Consider the following 23,280-nt stretch of genomic DNA (forward strand, 5'->3'; position numbering starts at 1 on the left):
GGATTCGAACCCACGACCCTCTGTTTCAAAGTCCGAAGACTAATCCACTGGGCCACAACGCTCCAGTAGTTTTCAAAATCAGCACTGCTGCTATATTGAATCGCGTGATGCAGGTGAGACGGCCAGAGGCATTCCACTTGTTATTAATAGTCTCCAGGTACAGACCCGGTTGAATTCAAATCAACAAATGGGTCTTGAGTGAAGTCTAGCACATTTACAACTTGTTCTATGAGCTGGGAATAGAATGATGCATGCACAAGCCTCGGTCACAGCATTTAAGCTGCAAATTCAGGCCATTTCCCCCCAAACAATTTCCGCCACCAAGCAGTTTTTTTGTCACCATTCTTGTTCCTTTAATCAAACGTCAACAGTGGAATTTTACATGCTGCTTAACAAACCACTGTACATCTCTCTTTCAGTTTTATCTATGGCTCTGCAATGTAAAGTCATGGAAATGTATATGATTGATCTGTGTTGATGTCGAACGTGACAGGAGAAGACATTTTTCCTTTTTTTTTTCTATTTCCTAACCTTTTAACCCATTCTGCTCAATCAGTGGCATACTGGAGCAAAACCATGTGAGGAGGGCAAATTTTATCTGACAATCAAAAAAGGTCAGCACCACTATCAGCTGTCACTATAAAAACTTCTGACAAGCAAAAAAAAAGGTAATCAAAATTATATTGGGGGGGGGGGGGCAATGAATCTGCCCCCATTGCCCCCCCCCCCCCCCCCCCCCGAATGCTAAAACACTGTAATAACCAGGCTATTATTAATTTACTTGTGTTTGCATGGAAGGAAGATGTGTATTTTGCTGAAATCAAATCATATTCAACAGTGGGCAGAGGGTCCCCTAACACAAAGGTTAACACATAATTGTATGCTTGATTTTCACAATTATGAAGTCAATGCAATCAATTGTAAAAACAAGAGGAACGCCTCTGGCTGTCTCACCTGCATTACGCGATTCAATATACATGTAGCAGCAGTGCTGAATTTGAAAACAGCTATTGAATAATATTATTTACAAAAGAAAACACTCATATGATAATAAAATACTATGTCCATTGACCCAACCAACATGACCTTTGACTATGATCATGTGACCTGAATCATTCATACTTGATTACCCTTATATTTATGTTTCATGAACTTCATGTGTAGATCCATAAACTTTCTAAATTCTGATGCCAATTCAACAAATTCCCCAACATGGCCAAAGTAACCTTAAATGACCTGAAACACGCACATGATATCCAGGGATACATGGTTACTCTTATGTCCAAGTTTCATGTACTTGATCTATAAACTTAAAAGTTATGACAATTCCGCAAATACCCCCAACATTATCAAAGTTTGTTGACCCTAAATGACCTTTGACCTTAGTTATGTGAACTGAAACTCGCACAGGAATACTAGATCCATAAAATCTCTTGCAACCACAGAAATCTGTTTAACTTTAAGAGAAATTTGACTTACAATGGGGAAATATCACATGTGCATAATCAATAATTGCTTCGAGTATAAAGGTGATTACTCAACTTATATATTATATGCAGAGTTGACAGTATCTGTCTCTCACATGCTTTTCCGCCCCTCTTCCTTTTCTTTCTCCACTCATCTTATGACTGTTTACAATCCAATATTGGAACAAATCACATTTTGCTTGTTTATGAAAAAAAAATAATGAATAGAATCTTGTTATTCATGGTTTTAAATGACTGTAAGAACATCTACATAACAATTTTGGCAAACTGCAAGCCTTTACTTTAAAGTAAAGGCCAAATTGATATCAAATCCTAGCCGATTGTACGATCGCTATGGCATAATCATGATTAGATATTAAGGTGGCATCGTAACAGATTTGAACAAGGGATAGAACATAGGTTTAGAACTTTGCACAGCATGACATTCCATGTCTTGATATTCACATCAAATGTTACGGCATTGTATTCTAAAATCGGGTCGCAGACCAATCATGAGGTGCGCGGTGGCCTTAACCCATCTCCCATCACTCTCGTTCCTCTTAGTTTTCCTTACATATCAACTCATTCCAATATCTCTACTGTAACTTCATCAGAACTCTACAACTACATGTATATCATTACAAACACATCTGCGCCAACTGAATACACAATAAAATGCAAAGTCTGTTTTTGTCTTAAGTTCAAATTCTTTTTAATTTGTTTCAGGCCATCCTTACTAAGGTTGGCAAAATAACGTATTCTGCATAAATAATTATAATTTTCCATGAAATATTAAGCAAAATGTGATGGTCCTCCCACGTTTTCCAAGAAAAGGGTTGTTTCTGGATAATATTTCAAAGTACATTGCATAACATTTTTCTCTTTCCTCACCTGAACAATGTGGAACAGCTCATAAGACAAATCACATACTCATACACATAGTTATCTGAGTTATGGTTTTACGCCCCTTTGGTCAATATTCACACACAACATTTCTCGTGGGGAAAAAAGAAAATCAGTGAACTTAACCATATAAATCTATGAAATGCCCTAGGTTTACATTTACACATACTCAATATGAATCAATATGACATGGAAAGATGCAATTCTATTTCTATTTCAATAAGTATCTTTGTTTGTCCATATAAGTGCCACGCAGCCACTGCCACAGATCAGGAAGGCATCATTTAAATTTCCCTAAGAAATCCAAGACCAGATTAAAAAAGAAAAAAAAAAGGTATCAAAGTTCTCACAATTTTTGCATTCCCAGAATACATGTAGCACCAGAGTTCATGACCAAACAAGGCTTTAATATTTTTCAGCCCTATGGTTTTCCGGAAAAATTTCATTTCAAGTATGAGAGTGACATTCTTGAAATTGTCAACTATTCCAGAATGAAAGGTAAAATGGTGTGTTGAAACACCAATAGGCGTTTCTCCCGGGCAAAATTTTCCTCAACCCCAATACTACAGGTGGGGCTAAACGGCAAGGTTAGCCCCACCTACATGTATAGTACAGGGTTAAACTTACCAATTTTCTTTCTTTCTTTTGAACAGTGGGCTAACCCCACATATAGTACAGGATGACTTGGCCCTGCAAAATAGCAGGGTTAGTCGAGCAATTGCGGTGTTAATCGTGAAAGTCCAGGGTTGAGAGTCGCTGTGAGAAAATAAACCCAGCCAAGCAAAGGGGCGGTGCTTGATGTATGCCCTAGTGACAACGGAGACAGCGCTGTTGTCCAATCAGACATAAGCGCTCATGAATGGCTAACACTTGTCAGGGATTACTGAATTTTGTGTGGGAAAAGCAAGCATTTCCTTAGCTGTGGTTAGGCAGAAAACTTGGCTGGTGAGAAAAGGAAAAATTATAGCAAGGGGACAGTACAGGGTTAGTGAAAGGACGATTAATACTACGTTGTGAGAAAGGCCTGTATGAGTGGCAGCTAGCAGGGTGGAATCCTCATGGGGCACCACCACCCTCAAGATATGTTAAAAGAAGTTGTCGACCCATAACCCGGATTGCACTTCTACAATATTACCATATGTTTCATAAGTTAAATAATTCAAGGTAATGTTTACAGAGTACCACGTGAGGACTGAATATTGCAAAATGAAACTGGATATTCGTGTACGATGAAATAAATATAGACTATATGGATGCAGCAAAACTTTCAAGAAAGAGACATTTAAGAAAAATACCACTTTTGCTTGGCTCAAAATAGGGAGGGAAAGATTATTATTTTTTGTTTCCATATCAAAACTTTTAATACAAGTACAATTTTAGAAGAGGGATCGCACATCACCTATTCAGAGCACAGTTGATTCAGTTAAATTTTCACCATGCCAAATTTTCATGGGAAAATTGAATATATAGCAAACAATGAAGATAAATTATTCCTTCAAATGTGAAGACATGAGAGCACCATTTGCAACTTAATGAAATGTAATTTCAATTAATTTTCGACAGTAAAAACATCTTAAAGAAATATGAACATGTGAAAAAAAAAATCACGAGAATGTTTCATTTAATTTAGCTCAGATAAACCTTGCATTCTCAGTGGGAAGACAAATCTAAACCTAGATTTCCTAAACCTAGATTTCCTAAGAGCCAGGAAATATACAACAAATGAATTATTTTATCAGAGTTGAAACTAATAAATGTAATCTAAGTAAAAAGGGTTAAACTAAATACTTTCTTATTATTAATAAAATTATTTCATACATATGACACTTAGCTGCATTAATGACATCTAATTAATTCCAATAATTTGTATTTGTAGAAACGCTTGATCATAAAATCTTGCAAGACATGTTAGGAAATTGCAAATAGGCCTATTTTATATATGGTGCAGAGGTATAATAAAACTGTGAATGGAGGCAAATTACAAAACTGCCAAAATTCAAAATTTGATTAATAATCAATCATATCAATCAGAAGGAAAATAAATAATCACATAGAAAATTATCATATAACACAACAAGCATGAGCTTGTAATTCACATTGATTTTTGACCACCTACTTAATTTAGTAAAGCCGACTCTGAAGGAACTCTACATCATAAAATCTTGAAAGATAATTGAAAATTGAAAGCTCTCGTCTCGGTTAACATTAGTGGCAAGGTCGTTGATCTAACACAACAGTACCTTAATCAAAATGGAATTCGTTTCCAATCAATCCTCATTCACAAATGCACATATACATCATCATCCAAACACAATATCTGATCAAAGAGCCTAGGAGCTTAGTAACTGAAGTACTCTTTGGATTTTTCTGGCTCCTTCTCGGAAGGCTCCTCCTGGGTCTCCTTCTCCGTAGCCTCCTTCTGCACCATGTAAGCCTCAACGGATCTCCAGAGAGCTTTTATGTTGCCTGCTCCGAACCCGCAAGCTCCCTGCCTCTGGATCACCTCCAGGAAGAATGTATCTCGATCAAAGAAGGGCCGTGTGAACACTTGCATAAGATACCTGTGGGGTTGATCAGAATAGATTATCAAAGCGTTATGCTTCAAAGTTGAAATTGATATCCCTGAAGAAGGGCTGTGTAAGAACTTCCATTCAAGATATTGCCTGTGGGGTTGTTCAGATAAGTAGATAATAAATTTTACACTTGAAACTGATGTCAATAAAGGGCTGTGTGAACACTTGCATACATCGTTCACAAAAAATTTTTTGTATAGGGTTAAGCTTGAAAGTGATATAGGGTTGTGTAAATACTTGCATAATATATAAAATATTTCATTTCTTCACTCAAAAATCTAAAACATGGTTTGATTGCTATTGTGCTTCAACCAAGACCTTCCTCCTTGTCAAATCTACACAAATATAAATATTCTAAACTCTCAAGGAAAAATAGTAATAATAATATGTCCATTTATATAGTGCAGCTGATGTGCATACTCAACTGCGCTTGATACATGGTATCATATTATTACCCTGGCCGTAGCTGAGCCGCCATTTCGGCACTTAAGCGTCAAGGAATAAATCCTACAGGGTACCTATTCACTTCACCTGGGTCGAGTGCAGCACAATGTGGGTAAACTTCTGCTGAAAGAGAATACGCCATGGCTGGATTTGAACCCACATTCCTTTTGATTGAAAGACGAGAGTCGTTATCATAAGACCACAACGCCCCCTACTAACAAATAGTGAGTATGAGTCAACATCGCCTCTCACCTTTGCTGAAGGGTGTTTTTTTTTCGCAAACAGGTGAAATTCTAAAACTGACATACTTCCTATTTTACATCCGATTTTGATGAAATTGTCAGAGTTATGCTTGTGAGTTGTCGAAGTTTGCTCTTTTTATTCATATCAGTTTGTTGTTGGGGGCGGACTGAACCTCGCAACTTGCATCCAGCCCAAGAAGAACTTCAGCTTTACATTGTTTTCAACAAATTCTGTGCTTACCTGATTTTAGGGTCCTCCCAATCCGATCTACCCTGGGCATCACCATCTATGTAGTCTTGGAAATCTTCTGCATCAAGTAAGATGCCAAGTTCCTTGAGGGCAGCTGGATCCTTCCCTACCAGTTTCATCTCCTCCAGCTTGCCAACCTATAGACACATATTCATTCAAAGGTTTTTAATAGTCCAGTGTAGATTGAATCAACCTCTCATCATTTGTCATAATACATGTTCCTCTAGTATTAAAATATTTATAATAAATATACATTTATTTTCTTCAATTGCAGCAATTTCTTCATTTTTGTAAACATAAATTCATACAAATTCAGTTTGTCATAAAGAATAGAAATTATACAAGTTATGTTTATAAAAGAATGTGCAAGTCCTTAGAAGTTCCAAGAGTTGACTTTAAAACTGCGCAAAGATTGTGTTGATGCTGAGAGTGTGATTCAGTTTGCTAAGCCTACTAGCCTCGCAGAGGCCAGTGTTGGGCACCAGGCCTTAAAGTTCAGGCCAACACCAAGGAAAGACTGTTTGAGGCCAAGCCAAAGGACTTTGGAACTCGAAGAAAAAGGCCTAGACACCCGAGACCAAGGACACATTGTCATCAAGGCCAAAACCAGGTCCCAGGATCACAAAACTATTGAATATTTCCAACAGCCCAAAAAAAAAAAAAATCTATTGGCTTAATGATACCTTCTTATTCCTGTAGTATTTCATATGGATGCCTTGTCTGGCAGTTGTTCAGCACCTAGTGACATCAATCTAAACACCAGCCTCATTTCAAGTTTGGTGTTATGACTAGTGTAAATATCACTCATCACCAGAGTTTAACATCACTATTGAAGTGTCATTTTCTAATCTTAGTGATGTAAGTGCTTGGAGGCACCCTGAAATCCACACCTCATTTCAAGTTTGGTGCTATGGCTGGTGTAGATATCACCCCCCCCCCAAAAAAAAAAAAAAAAAATCAACAAGAGATTTGAACACCTAACTTAAAAATTCCCCAGTGTTATATTCTAACCTCAGTGTAGTAAGTGCTTGGAGGAACCATGAAGTCCAAACCTCGCTCCTTCAGTAGAGCCACTGTGTACTCGATATCAGGTGCATAGAGACCAATGTGTTGAACACCAGGCCCACCATGCTGCTGTATGAACGTCTCAACTTGATTAGGTCCTAGAAGCAAGGAAGAATATTCAAAGACCTGCTAATTTCATTGTCAAATTTTGCATAACCTCTCCACTAGCAGAATTCCCAAGCTATACAATGAAAGTAAGACTGTAAGTACTGACATTGTCTTTTTCATAGTTCTAACATCCTAACACTCTGATATTTGAACTTTAGTTCAATTCACTTGATTTCGTAAATGTCGAAGAAAAGTTACACAATCAGAGTTTCCACAGTAAAATAAACTGGATTATTTTTCCTGATTGGAAACAACTTTTTGTCTGGATTTGATGGGTCTATTGTAGAAGGGGGAATGGATTCAATATATCCAAACTTTTTCTTCCTTCTTTCTTTCCTTCTTCTCTTTTCATATTTTCCCTCCCCTTTCATTCAAATTATCAGAAGGATTGATGCCATGCCCCATCTAGCACCATCCTGTCTGTTAATCATAACATAGCAATACCTTGTTCTGGTAGAGCCTCAGCTACAACAAACATCATGTTGGTTCCTTGTCTGTGATTCGTTCTCTCATTGCTAGACTTCTCAGAGAAAACCAAACCAGTTTCTGCACATCTCCAGTATTCCATAGCCTTCATCCGCAGACCTACATTGCTCCCTCGAACCAGGAATCCTTCTAACTTGTCCTCGTTTCTACAGAAGAAAAGAAAATCAATGTTATTCTGAAATGATTCATCTGTATTAAACTTTGATCTCTACTACTACTAGTAGTTCTACTATGTCACTAAATTAAAAATATCAAAATACAATGTATCTTGGAAAAATTGTAAACAACCTTGATACATTACACAGGTTCCTACAATCACCTCGATTTACATTACTTTATACAGGAAATTTCAATTTAGTTAATATTGACTCGACATCTTCAATTCTTCATTAGCTCTACCTTAGATTTTTTTGTGGATGAATTTTTGGATATGAGAATACTCTTTAAAATTTTAGTAATCTGTTCTACTTCATACCTAATTTACTCCTCAAATTACATTCTCGGTTATTCATTCATCTAGCTAAATTAAAACCCTACTGATGTTCATATTTTGTAGATCAATGAAAAACAAGTATAAAACAAATTCCATTGAAATCATGATATCTCGATTTATAATTAACTATGTTGCCAACTTCCTATACGGTAACTTTTACTTAAACTAACAAAATTTTCATTAAGCCTTTATCTCACCTATCCAACCAAAATCTCCTCATCCCAAAACATTTTTCATACCAATCTAGAACTTTATTTGAAGTTCCTGTTGGAATGGCAAATGTTACATGATCAAAATGTGTTATGGTTTCCTTTGATTCAGGCTTTACAAGATCATCACTGTCTGACTGACAACAACTTTGTGAAGAGTGATCACAAATGTTGTGTGATGAAATGGAATTATTGCACAAATCCAACTCCGATACTTTACTAAATCCAGGTAAAAATACACCATCATAATGTTCTGTATTTAGAATTGTGTGTACTACATTCCCAACACAAGATTTGATTGCAGCGACAGTCACATATCCACTAGAGTCTTTGATCAACGTTGGTTCTAGCAACACTTGAGCGCCTCCTTTCTGCGCAAGTTCTACTGTTGCAGAAACATTACACACTTCAAAAGCAACATTGCAAACTGTATCTATATTTCCAAGAGCACTAGATGGCAATTCAAAACGCAGATTTTGAGTTGAAATAGGTGGTGATACGTATCCTAGATGATGAACTTCTGAAAGCCGTGTAGAAAATGCAGGTGCTAGGGTGGGTGACGTCAGCTGGTTGGCGGAGCAATCATCTCGCCCGGAGTTCCGGGGAACTTGCGATGCCGGGTTCCGAAAGACTTCAGCTCGATGTTCACTCACTACAAATATAGATGACCCACTTCTGAGCACCCAGTCAGTGCTGTCCACATCTCTCCTCTCTGCAAATAGCTTAAAATTGACATTTGATATCAATTTATGCACATATCGGGACCCGTTTCTCACAGCTAACTGCACATGATGGACACAGGAGGCTGCCATCTTCATGAAATAATTTATGAGATTTCGTAATAATAAACAAAATCATTAGCGCCATCTACGCCTCTTCACCGACAAACTGAGTCAATTCTCAATTCAATTCATTTATTTCCAATTAAAAATCACAATAGAAAAATTCATAAAAATACATAATTGAGCAAATGTAAACCATATTCATGTACATGTATTACAAAAGTCTTCCACATAAAATATATATGTATACAATAAGTTAACATTTTAAACAACAGAGGAAATAGGGAAATTATAAAAACTCCAAAATAGAGTTTGTCTAGATAACCTCCCCTAAAGGAATTAGACAAAATATAATTAACGAAGTAAGATATAAGAAACTTATTTGCCCACAATAAAACACAAGATCAAACAATAAAGGGGAACAAAAAAAAACAAAAAAAAACGAATAAACCAAACAAACCCTACACAAAGGTAAAAGGTGGAAAATAATAATAATCTCAATTAGATACTAGTAACACCCAATTATGTTTTGAAATCCCCCCCCCCCAAAAAAAAAAAAAAATCAAATTAAAAAAGTATGATACATGTGTGCTACATAATTATAATGTTCCAAAACTAACAGACAATCCGATGTGGCCGGCAAGTAAGAGAAGCGATCAAGTTAATGAGGTCGATATTTTTTACCGGACATTTTCAGTGCTGAGGCATAATTGTTGGTTTTTTTAATTTCAAAGTGATGTACGTGTTCTAAGTAAAAAGAAAAAAAAAAAAGGGGGGGGGGGGTGTCAACAAAACAAACGCTAATTTTTATGGATGTTGAAGCTTCTATGGGTCTATGGGCAGTAATAAGAGTAGCCTATAGATAGTGTGAAAATGTTGAAATGTGATCAGTTGCAATGAGCTCCCTGGCATATGACTTTGAAGGGGACGTTCATCCTGACAAATAGTTTATTGTAGAAATAGCTGAAAAAATAACAAAAATAATATGGGCAAAGCTCAAGTTGTAAAAAAATCCAACAAAGAATAAAAAAAAAGTTATTTGAAATTTAATTATTTGATTTATGACGTCATATGCGAGCAGCTTTCCTACATATCGTATGGTATAAAATCGTTAAAATGTTATTTTCTCAAGAAATTGAAAATGGTTTTTACTTTAGTTTTTTCAAGAGACAAATCATTTCACACCCGTTCCTTACAAGAAAACAAAAATAAGCAATTACGAACCATAAAATGGAAATTCATGCATTTTATATTACATAACATATGGGGCAGCTGCTCGTTTATGACGTCACAAATCCAAAAATTAAAATTCTAATAACTTCCTTAATCTTTAATGGATTTTCCTCAAACTCAATCACCAATATTTCTTATTTATATTTTTGTTGCTATTTTTGCAACTAACTTTTCTTCATGGTGAACTTCCCCTTTCATGATATAAAAGGGTGTTTCAATCACGCATGGGGACATTCTCGTCAACCTCATTCCTCGCTCATATAGACAAAGCGCATCAATATTGGACAATGAATGCACATTATGGAGTTCCTAATCATATTTTTTTAATTCCTAATCGCTTGGTATATACAAATGTGACTGCCTGGCGTTATTTCTATAACGTTCCTAGCCAGCAGTCTGAATTTCTGACCGCCAGTGAACTTTAACCCTTACAATTAAGATTAATCTTTTCTTTCAGTTGCGACATGAGCCCCAAAATAAAATAAAAAATAAAATAAACCGGAGGGAGCAAAATTTTAGACCTTTTCAAAATGAAAATCAAATTTCGTGAAAAATTCGGCATGATATTCCGATCAGAAAATAACGTAATTATTCCTTTTGTTTTCCGTTTCTTTCATTTTCACCATATTTTTCTTTCTTTGTTTTGCCTTTGTCGTGGAACTTTACTTTTTTAAGGGAAATTACCCCAATTAAGCTACCCCATCTGTACGCCAGTATTTTGTACGAACAAACTTTAAAAAAATGATCCAGTTCTCCACTTGACAATCAAGACAAGTGAAACATTCTTTTGGTCACATATGAGAAGGCTCTGTCCGAATGATACAACATTTAAGACCTAATGTCAATAACTTCAAACCCCATTCTCGCCTCCTATTTTCTATTTGCCTGCATCAAATGTGTTTTTCTTATCATAGAAAGTGACGTTTTTCACGTAGGCCTACATTAAAATTATACAAGTTAAAGATAGAGAGGGAGAGAGGGTAAGAGAGAGAAAAGCCAAATGGTGGTCACGTCTTAGAGCAAATAATGGTTCTATGTACATGGATCAATGGATGACCCCATTTTGAACAGAATACGATCGAAATGCAATCAGATCCAATTTTGCTCCGGTGCTCTTATATGATCGCTAGCGGACATCGTGCTCGATGATTACGAGGGTAGGTCGGTCGAAAAGGAATGCCTTAGCGCCTCATTATCAACGCAGGATTCGAAAGAGACTTCCCGTTTGCTGGGCCTACAGGCTTATTACACTAGAGATACTTTGAGTTACTGGATTAAAAATTAGTTTTCAGTCAGTCATGGGCCAGGAAAGAACATTAGGAAAGTTGAACTCGTCTCAAAGAGACATCTGCAATGTTTCATTACTTTTATTTTTTCTTTCTTGTTTTTCTGACTTTGTACTTTAAGTCTCTAATCGTGCAATAATTCTTGTAAATATTGTGATTTTCATGAATTTTACACAATAAAACATAATTATAAAAAAGAGACATGCAGAAGTATCACCGGACGAAAGGACAGGTGCCCAGGAACGGCTTTTGAAGGGGGGGGGGGTGCAGTATTGGAAAATAAAATTGTCAAGAAGAAAACAATTTTTGCGCTAAAGAAAAGGTGATTTGGGTCAAATTTCTATAATGATATCAGCGTACTAAACTGATTTCCAATGGGTGTTGTTTATGGTATGTAACAATGGCAGCACCCCTGACACCCCCGGTTCCTTGGGACATGCGTATTTAAGGTAATCTCTTTTGCTAAAATATTGAGTTTTCGCAATTTTAACGGGGACGGATTCAACAACGTGATAGATCTATTGAAAATTCGGCCGTCAAATCACAAAGGACAGCTTAGAGCTCTTTGTCGAAAAAATCGGTGAACCGGACAGGAGATTGACGAAAAATCGCAAATAATGTCGTTTGTCCGGAGTTCAGGGGCCCGTTGCATAAAACTTTTTACCTGAGAAAACTCAGGTTGTTTTTTACCGGAGTTTTTGCCCTGTGTTAAAGTCAATGGCAGAAATCAGACTAACCTTAGTTTTCAGTTTTTACCAGAGGCACCAGGACGACACTGCTGTTTCGATCTGATTCACTGATTTCCGACAATGACTGCTTTGTCATGAAGGGCTTTTGTCAATATATTCTTTACGTTCCAGAAGGCGTCTACGTATAGTAGATGCGAAAACTGCCTAATACTGTAGTATACTGCACTTACGCAGTACAGGTGGGTGTTTCATAAAGCTGTTCGTAAGTTTAGAGCAACTTTAAGAACGACTGGTGATCCTTTCTTTTGGTAAATGGTATATTCATTGGCGATTTGGTTAAGTGCGTAAGAAAGGTTCACCAGTCGTTCTTAAAGTCGCTCTTAACTTACGAACATCTTAATGAAACGGCCCCCTGAAGATTAAAGTATCATTAGTCTTTGGTACTGCAACTGTTCAGGGACGGATCGAACATTGTCCAATATGAAAGGGTGTTTTTCATCCATTTTCACCATCAGACAGATCCACCTAACAACGACGCTTGGACCTGTTTGCAAAGCCTCTAAACGACTCCCAGAAACAATTGAAATTACCAGTAGTGTTGAAGAGATTTTGTGAAAAAAATGGCAAACCAGGGGCCCGTTGCAGAAAGAGTTGCGTTTAAACGCAAGTCAAAAAATCAATCGCAAGTCCAAAATGCGCGCTGTTCATTGGTTGAAAATCAAGTTGCGCGTGATTTTTAGAGTTGCGTTTGATTGCAACTCTTTCTGCAACGGGCCCCAGTACAAGAGACCAATGTGGGGGCGTTTCATGAAAGTTGTCAGCACTGACAAGTTGGCTTTCTCCGACAGTTACCATAGTAACAGTCAGAGGCAAGTGCCTCACAGCCAATCAAAACCAAGGATTTCACTGAAATTGTCAGCACCGACAATTTAGTCAGTGCTGACAACTTTTATGAAACACCCTCCTGGATATTATGGATTGACTGGGCTACTCATGAAATAGAAGGACATCAATTTTTTGTTATCAATTATAAATGATAGGTCGCTTTAAATGCTTAGGTGGTTGACTGCTGTAAATGATTTACTCGTGATTAAACTTATTGTCGAAAGACCCCATTTTTCCGAAACATCGTATCATAACCCATCGCGGGAAATGTCTGAATAAAGGAACATTTAGTGTAAATTGGAATCTAGCTTCTTCATGATTATTCATAATCACACCTTAATATTTTCACCTTGGAAATTGCAATGCACATTTTGTACCAATCAGGGACAGGAGCTCGGGTCCGTTATAATAATATATATTGGGAAAATGGTGGAAAACAAAGAAACTTGAACAAAGTAGAAATCGAGGAATTTAATATTCTATACTGTTATTCAATTTAAGAAAACAAACTGACGTCACCTTGGATCGTCTTGCCCCATCAAGTTAGTTTATTTCTTTTTCATTTCCATCATAAACATCGAATACCCATACAAATACAAATCAAATGTAATTACAAATCAACTAGAGATGAATTGAAAAAAATGTACAATAGTAATGACAAAAGCTTGTGTGGAACTTGTGAAGGCACTGGCGGATCTAGATGGGGGGGGGGGGCGCAAAACTAGCCCGTGCCTCCTTTTGAGAAGCACAATTAAAATTTGTGATGTAGAAATGCCGTTAAAACTAAAGTGTGCCCCCCTTTTCGAAAATTAAGACCCTTTTTTCCTTTTTTTTTGCTTGTCAAATTTTTTCGTGGATGAAATATCCCTAATTTTGGGGGGCTTGTCAATTTTTTTTTCATGTGGACAAAATTTCCTCAATTTTTTGTTAAAAACCTATTTCAAAAAAATAATTCTTATTTTTTTTTGCTTGTCAAATTTTTCCGTGGACGAAATATAATAAAATTTTGGTTAAAACTATTTATTTTTTGCTTGTCAATTTTTTTCTCGGGAAAATGTGCCCCCTATTGGAAAATCCTGGATCCGCCCCTGAATGAGGGGATCCATTAAGAAACACTGCTTGTATAGCGTGGATCCCCTATACTAAGCAATTTAAAAGGAGGACTCATTCGTGTTATACGACATAGTAAAAGTGAGAAAATGAAATATGTTGAGATAAAATGATAGGAATAAAAATAGAAATATGAGTGATGAGGAGAGGTAATCATAAGATAATACTGGACGACATTATAATTACACAAAATACCACACCACCCCTCCAGCTAGCAGTAAGATATAATACCCGCCGATATATCAAAATTGGGGAACATTGATTACCATTTAAACTGATACTATCATATTTCATGCATGTCTATTTTGACTTCTGCCTCTTCATTTTTGCTTTGACTGCTGATACAAGAATATACCCTTTAAAATGTGCACAACATCTAGCAATAATATAAAGTTCTTATTTATATAACTTTACTTCTAGAAACCTCTACTTTCACATAGTTTCACCATCACCTCGATCAAAACTGGAGTGAATGGTCGCGTTATTCGTGACATCAGCAGTTCGGCCGTGCAACGACAAGAAGCTGATAAATAACCAATTTCTAAGAACAGCATGAATATATTCAAGAATCTATTCAATAAATCAAGGAAATCTACAATCCGTCGATACCGGTTTGTCGCAAAGTTTACCCCAAGCGATGAAATATGTATTTTTTCTGAAGTCAGTAGGGGGAAAGGCCGAAACGTATAAGAAATGAATCAAAATCTTAGAAATAGCATAGGTTTACCGTGCGGACAGAAGTTGCGCATGAATAATGAAAACAAAATTCGAGACTTATTTTTAGCGCGTGAAAAGAAACACCCTCATTTGAAATAGTTTGTCATCCTGAGTGATTTTATCCATTTCCCCGAGCGTTGGGTATGGTATCTTATTCCTTTCTCCTTACAAGGAAAGGAAAGCAAATTTAGCTTCAGGATAACAAAAAAAATCTAGGTAGAACAACACGGAAGGAAAAGGGAATACACCGGCGCGAAGGGAAAGGCTTGCGAATGCCTTTACCTGTTCGATTTGTGAATAATAAATGAGTCCGGAGGGGATTTGGTCGAGAGTTTGTTTTAGGCATCCGGCATAAGAAGGTTCTGTCAAGATTAGAGACGAGGGAAGTTCAAGATTGGTTGAGAGGTTTTGCTCGAAGGTTTGTTTAGGATTATAACAAGGTCAGAAGAAAGACAGTCGATGTATTATTTAATGCACATCAGTCATCTTCAAGAAGCTCAAAGACAATGTGGGGCGCCCTCAAGATGGGGTGACGTGATTACAGACGATAAGTCGCATTTGAAAAATTGATCTTTTGCGAAAAATTACGACAAACATGATAAAATGAATTCTGTCCATCGATCGTCTCACGCTGTCATGGGAATTCATCACCACAAACATACATATCAACCGCCACTCTGATTTACTTGAAATATTAATTGTTTAAAGCTTATATAGCGCATCACGCTTGTAAGTCCTTGTGCGCTATAAGGAATATGAAGATGCATTAACCTGCGATGTTTAACTTTTGAAAGAAATATCGAATACACTTGGTGGGATCTACAAACATGTACAGATGTATTGAACTATTTCTTCAAATCAGCGGGGACAGCTTTGTTATTTTGGACCTTGGCTACGTTATATAAAGCTAATCCAATATTTACTTTGTGATACTGCGAGTGCGTCCTCTCTCGAGCGATTTGATTCGATATGAATCTAGAATTTTCCCGATTTGGCAGCACGGTGGTATGATAAATATCATCAAAAGAGCGAATTTGGTCATGAACTATGTAAACATCTGATTGAGTCTGATAACATTTAGAATCATATGCCAAACCTGCGATGAGCGATGCCATTCTCAGTAGAACAAATATTAGAGTTGTCGAAAAAAAAAGCGAGATAAGAATGAAAGACATTGATTTCTTTAATGTCATTTTCATTGCCACATAGAAAATTGATATACACGAATTAAGACACATTGACTTGATATGTCGAAAAGTCTTGACTTGAAGTTACACACACATAGTAATGCAGTTCACATGTTCTATTAAATCAGCAACCATCATATCACCATGGTAGGCCTTATCATATTAATGTAACAATGTTTGAACAGTTTTTTTTTCTCGTATTTGCTATAGGCAGTGGAAAGAACGGCTTGCACATCATGCCTTGAGCGTCAACGATACAAAACAAAACAGAGCGACTTTCAATCGGGGGAAGTAAATGAGAAAAGAGTTGTCAAAATGTCGGAAAGATATTGTCGGCACGAATAATTATTGACGGCATAAAAAGCGCAAGTCTTGATTTCAAAGGCGGAGGCGATTCCCCCATATTGGAAATGCCGAATCGGAAGGCATTTGGAAAGGACGAATGATGATATTCAAAATACCGGCTCGTTTTATTTCATTTCCACCAGACATATCATGACGATCGTATGCAGCGATTTGATTTTCTTTATGTGAACATTCAAGTTGATTTAAATCACATAGGTCAACATTTCCATTGCAAGAGTGATTGATTTATTGATGTTGAAATCGCAAATTTATCAAGAGGAGAAAAGCCGATATTAAAGCATGGACCATTGACCGATATCTTATTGAAAACAATATATGGCAAAAGCTGCGCGAAAGGTGCAGGAGGGGGGGGGGGGTGAGGGGGGTGAGGTAAGGGGTGAAGCGGTGGGGGTGTTAAGATGAATGAACTCAATCGATGCAAGAGTCCCTGCTATTTAACCCTCAACTCCCACCAGGACCCATAGCAGAAAACGAACGTGGAACAGAATGAATTTCATGTACTCCGCTTCTTGTCATCAGGGTGCGATGTACCAGGGAGTGCAATTATTCACTCACCCTTCCAGAAGAAAAAAATAAAGGGCGAAAATTCATAATTTGATTTGATTTGATTTGATTTGATTTATCGTTTTCTTCTGCATCCATGGAACATTCGTATAATACATTTTTTATAACATAATAAACATAATATGTTAGCATTTTTGGCATGAATCATAAATAAAGTGTACTAAAAAAATAAAAATAATTCCAGACAAAAATGATTAACTACCAAATTATTATATGATATTCACAATTTGCAGGAGAAGGATTGTCATCATAAGCAGATTGCTTGAAGAAAAATGACAATCCCAAACTAAACTAATTAAATTAATTAATACGTTTACAAAGCAGAATGGGCATATATTTTTAAATACGAATCATCAATTCATGCTATATTTTTAGTATGAAGATGAAGATGATAAAGGTGAGGGTGACGGTCATATGATGATGATGATGAGACATAATTGAGACATGATCTCAAGCGGCTGTTCATATACCAATTATTGAGCAGTGTCTATTTATCATTTCACTTAAATAAATAAAACAATTTTTTCTCATTCCATATTATGTCATTAGTCGATGTCTTTAAAATAAATTTTAACAAAACATCCATCAAGTTTGATCTCTCATCGAAACTGAGCATTTAAACCCGTATGCCTGACAATTTGCAATTTTGCAATGCAAAGCAACGCAATTTTGTCCACCGATAACTGCTTTTTGCATATTGATGTAATGGTATTGTTGTGTATCGTTAAGAACGTAATATGAAACTTCTGCCTAACTATAGCTAAGCCGTTTATCAAAACTCAGAATATCAAAGAATATATTTTTTACAGTAGAGATATGAAGGAATATTGTGCTCGCGGAAGCACTAAATAAAATCTATTTCATTCCTTGGGATCCAGTCCCCCCTTTTAATTAGATTTCTCTGCATATCATGCAATGATTGTAAAATAGATTCTGCCCCATTTGGCCTTCTATACCAGACTTTCGACCGACGCAAGGTGTCGAGAGGAAACACGATGTCCACTGGGTGTAAGATAATCTCATAAGCGGTATTAATCATACCAGGTCATTTTAAATCGAGACGTGGTCGAGTCACGGAATGGCACGGGGCTCCACCTCGGGGATGATGGTGGTGACGACGGTGGTAGATTGAGCTTCGTGGAACCTCGAGAGAATAAAAGGGCATGGACATAAAAAAAAATGTTGTTGAATCGGCCATGAGGCGACGGTGAAACCTTCTTCCAGAGCGGAACCCTAGGATCAGGGGAGTATTTCACCAGACAATCAGTCAGTGATTTTCGCTGACAAATTTTGGCCTGAGCCAATCACATGTTAGTATTTCCGTAGCTTATAACAACAGCCAGTGAAAATCGCCGACTATTGATCCATGAAATGCTCCCCAGTGCCCTTTCATTTTCCCCATTTTTATTCAATGTCTGGTGCCTCCCCACGGAAACTATAAACCATGATTCCGCCTTTCAACATGGATATAGGCAGAGGTTTTGGTTTAAAAAAAAGAAGCAAAGGTTCGAAGAAAACGGAAGAGTGGGGGATAGGAGGAAGAGGAAGAAATAGAGAGGGAGAAAGAAGGAGAGATAGAAAGAGAGAGAGAGATAGAGGGGGAGAGAGAGGAGAGAGAGGCAGAGGAGAGGGGAGAGGGAGAGAGATAGAAGAGGATGAGTAAAGAAAAGATGACGATCCCTAACATTTTTGTGTTTCGCTATATCCCCAAGACGGTGATGCATTTGGTCTTGGTAAATCTATCATTATATACGTTATCAACCCAATTTACGACAGAATTAGATTAAGAATAATCGATACCCTCCTGAATATTTTGTTTATCTGGTGTTTCTGAGATGCTTGAAAATTACATAAGTTATGGAGCATATCTTGAATAAGACCGCGACGGGCAGTTTAATACATTTTTTGTGTTCCTGAATACGTCCCCGTTGCAGTTGCGAAATTCCCTATTGATCTCTTTTATTGAACAGGCGATGCAAATCCCTGGACTCCTTGAGGTTATGGCGCCACCACAGTCCATCGGGAGATAGTGACAAGAGTAGAGGGACCAGATGAGAATGCATTAGTGGAGGAGGGGGTTGTATTGGTGTTCTCATGGCGGGGGAGGGGGGGGGGGGTGGAAGTTTACGTGAGGTTGCAATTAGAGGGCAATTTGATTGACTAATATGGTTCATTCATCAGCTTTGTCAGCCTGCCATGGCTTCGAAAGAAAATTTATTTGCCCCCTTCATTATATTTCGAACGTTTTTTTAAATTGAATCATAGAAACTTTTTCGGAAATTTCATCATCCAATCATCTTAGTGTGATAACAATTAGCAACTCTAATTTAATAAAGTTAAAATTCTGGGTTAATCTCGGCCTCTCGTATTTCAAGTCGATTTCCCTTGATTGTTGAATGGGAGGATATAAGTGTGGCGAAGACAATCATCTAAAAAGACATTCGATGGCGTGCACCTTGAAAAAAAGATTGAATGGCAGAAGGCAACGCTCACTGTTTCTTATTTTTACTCGATGACCATGTACTTTCTTTTTAACTTTTGAAATAAAAGGTCCCCGAACGACTTTGTTTCAATATTCTGTTTTCTGGTAATGTAATGTATGCCTAACCATTCTTAATAATCGAACCGACTGCAGTGTAATAGAAATGAACATATCCATGAGCTTTGACTGGAATTATGGGGGTCGTATGATATTGAAATTCTATGAAAATTTAATGTTGCAGAAAGAAACATTTACATTCAATGTATGCCTATATATGCATGAGTATCTAGGATAATCATTATTGATAACATGCAGACGACGACGTCACACTGGAATAAAGTCACTTGAGGCAGAATAGATTCTATTCTAAAATAGCTCCGCGAGGAAACATACCGAAAAGGCGTTTCGAGGAAGTGCCGGATGACTCGCCGAGCCGACTCGGGGGGAAATGACGCAATAAAAAGTGCGGAGACACGATTTGCAGAAGCTGTAATTGTATTTGAATTGGATTATCAAAATATTCCCTAGTAGCTTATGGGGGTTGGCTATATGATCACCGCCAAGCTACATGCAATAAAAATACACAGAGATATGAACTTGTCACCTACTGTAATTGTAATGCGAGTACACTTTCGTTACGAAACAACACACACACACACCAACAAAAAAACAAACAAGCAGACAGACAAACAAAGAATAATGGTATCGTGGTGACAAGGCTTAGGGTGGGGTTCTGGCCCCCCAAAGATCCACGGCCAAGAAAAAAAAAACGAAGGAGAAACGAAAGAAAAGGAAACAGATCGAATACGATGTCATTTTTAATACCATGTCAAAATATATTAAAAAATTAGATGTTTATTGGAAAAAGATAATACTTTTTGCTTACTCACTTTGCTCGCTCGCGATTTTTTTAAAAAGAGAGTTTGCCCCATACGCCATGTTTTGCCCCCTCAAAGTTATTGTCTCCTAATTACAATGTACTGGGTGATGGTTGTGTCTAGGTAATACAACATAATGAACGAGATAATTATAGAGGATTTCAAATTTACTTTCATTATAACATGAAGGCCTGTATTAATGATTGTCTGATATTTGAAATTCATTTCAATATGTAGATACTGTAGACGCACAATTGATTGTGAAATACACAGGTTTAAGTCGTCGATTTTCGATCTATCCCAGAATGAAAAACTCCGAAGTTGGTCAACGCACTACATTTTTCCTGAAAAAATGAAATATAATCAGAGGCATAGGTGGCAATTTCATGAGATGTTAGGTCAATCGAGGGGAAGGGGGGGGGGGCGACCCTTTGCAATGAGCTCCTGGACAAGACTTGAAAATCGAGGGGGAGGGGGGGGGGGGGGGGAAACAAGTTCCCCGTCCCCAGACTGCCGTCAGTGAAATGATGAGGGGGGGGGGGCGCAGGCCAAATATTTTCAATGATTGTGGTTGTAGTCGCAAGTGCTATAAACGCAATCTTGTAATTATGGTTACAAAAGTTTTAAGTTCAAACAAAAAATCTGTGAATACATTTTTTTTTCATTTAGACAGTTCTTGCAAAACGTATTTTAGAACCCTTACAGAAGGGGAATATCCTATAAGGACAAGTCTCCGACTGAGTGCACCTTAGAAATATGATATAAGGAAGTGTTCTGCATTCTTGAATATGGAGCGTCATATTCACACGATGAAACGAAGGTCTTGAAGATCGACTGAAACTTCATACCAAATTTGATTAGGATTTAAAAGAAATCTTCTTTATTGATCGGAAAGCTCTCGGAAAGAATCGTGTTCGTCAATACAGTGAAACAAAGAGCCATGTCGAATAATGGTGTTAAAAGTATTATAATATAAACTTAGCATGAGGTAAATATGATACGAACCCTCGAGATCACACTATCGATGCCATTACTGTTTCATAATTCATTCACCTATAATACAGTTGAGCTATTTAATGCCCGAGCTAGACTTATAGTACCTATACGCACACTATAAAAGCCCACACTATAGTGGAATCAATCATGTAAGACAGAGCAAATTTAATTTTATACATTTGATTGTAGGTAGAATTAAAAGAATAGTAAGCGGATAATATTCAGCATCCTAACTAGTACGACTTATTACGATCCAATTACCATTTATTAATTTTTTTATCTATTTATTTATTTAATGGTATGCAAACACATATTGGCCAGCAACCATGGACGTGCAGATAGGGAGGAGGGGGTGGGGGTTCTTGCCCTCCCCCCAAAAAAAATAACGACAAAGAAAATGAAAGAAAAGTAAAAACAAAAGGAAAGAGATAGGGTTGAAATATGATATCATATCCGAATATTATGTCGAAATCTATCACAAACTTGGATTTTTGTAATAAAAATATCAAAATTTTTGCTCGTTCGCTTACTTTGCTTGCTCGCAATATCTTATCAATTGTACGCGATGCGCCATATCAGGCCCCTCAAAATGTTTGGCTCATTACGTCACTGCCAGCGGCAGAACTGAAACGACCAATTTGCAATCTCATTACAAAGTAAAATAACATAGAAATAGGTACAGTATTGTTGGGCTTAAATATAGAATCCCATCAGTTATGGTAATCAACTTGTAGGATATGTAAATCTATGTATTTCATGGATCTACACATCTTGCAAGTTGATTTCCGTAATTGATGCATTTCTATCTATTTATTCCAATTTCTAGTTTGACTATACCTAATTCGTATTATCCACTTCCAAAATCACATTGTCTAAAATTTCCATTTATTTCCATTTTACAAGTGTAATATAATATAGTGTATATAATAATGTAATATATAATGTGTATATAAGGACGAAGATTAAATAAGACAATTTGGACATTAGACTGTATTACAAACTGTATTGTGGAGCGTTGTGGCCCAGTGGATTAGTCTTCTGACTTTGAAACAGATGGTCGTGGGTTCGAATCCTAACCTTGGCGTTATCTCTTTCGGCAAAAGATGCTGCACTCAACCCTGGTGAGGTAAATGGGTACCTGACAGGAATTCATTCCTTGAAATGCCACCGCGCTGTAATAGGCTGCGGGGCTTAAGCCAGGGAAATAATATCCAATTGAGCGCATCGGGGACGCATTTGGCAGTAATATCCGCAATATAAGCACGTTAGTATATATATAGGTTTAGCTCATTATAGACTATCTGGGAAATAGGGAAAATGTGTGTAGACTAAGAGTATACCCAAAGCTTTGAATGAAAAGTCTCATTATTGTCTTATTATTGTTTGTTTACACTCGACAAGTTTGTGAATAACATATTTTAAAACCTACTCATTTTGTTTTATTGGCTTTTTTTTAACGAAATTGATTTCCGTATCAGATGTCTAATACTTTCCATCCCCCGGTGATCTCCCCAACAACACAGTCCCCACAACACCTCCAGCAAACGAACTTAAAGGTTAAGTTCACGCTGACAAAAATATTATTGCAAGAAATAGCAGAAAAAAATAATGGCTAAGGTTTGAGGAAAATCCATCAAAGATTAAAAAGTTATACGAGTTTTTTTTCATTTGTGACGTCATATGCTAGCAGCTATAAATCTGTAAGATGGCGTACTTTGAGATGTAAGTGGAATTTCGGGAGAAATTCTCCAATTTTAGACAACACAATATATATCCAATTAAGCGCATAGGGGACGCATTTGGCAGTGTTACATAAGCATGTTAGTATATGGGTTTAGCTCATATAGACTATCTGGGAAATAGGGA

General features: G+C 37.0%; 1 protein-coding gene across 1 annotated transcript; it reads right to left on the minus strand.

Moving 5' to 3' along the window:
• Positions 1-2,166: 2,166 nt before the first annotated feature.
• LOC129273031 (4-hydroxyphenylpyruvate dioxygenase-like protein) lies at positions 2,167-9,124 on the minus strand. The gene is made up of 5 exons (XM_054910091.2): positions 8,228-9,124; positions 7,496-7,683; positions 6,890-7,041; positions 5,870-6,015; positions 2,167-4,930 (listed from the first exon to the last, which is right to left on the minus strand). The coding sequence occupies exons 1-5, from the start codon at positions 9,055-9,057 to the stop codon at positions 4,708-4,710; spliced, it is 1,539 nt and encodes a 512-aa protein (XP_054766066.2). The 5' UTR covers positions 9,058-9,124; the 3' UTR covers positions 2,167-4,707.
• Positions 9,125-23,280: the final 14,156 nt, after the last annotated feature.

Source organism: Lytechinus pictus, chromosome 12 (assembly GCF_037042905.1).
Source record: "Lytechinus pictus isolate F3 Inbred chromosome 12, Lp3.0, whole genome shotgun sequence".
Taxonomy (NCBI): Eukaryota; Metazoa; Echinodermata; class Echinoidea; order Temnopleuroida; family Toxopneustidae; genus Lytechinus; species Lytechinus pictus.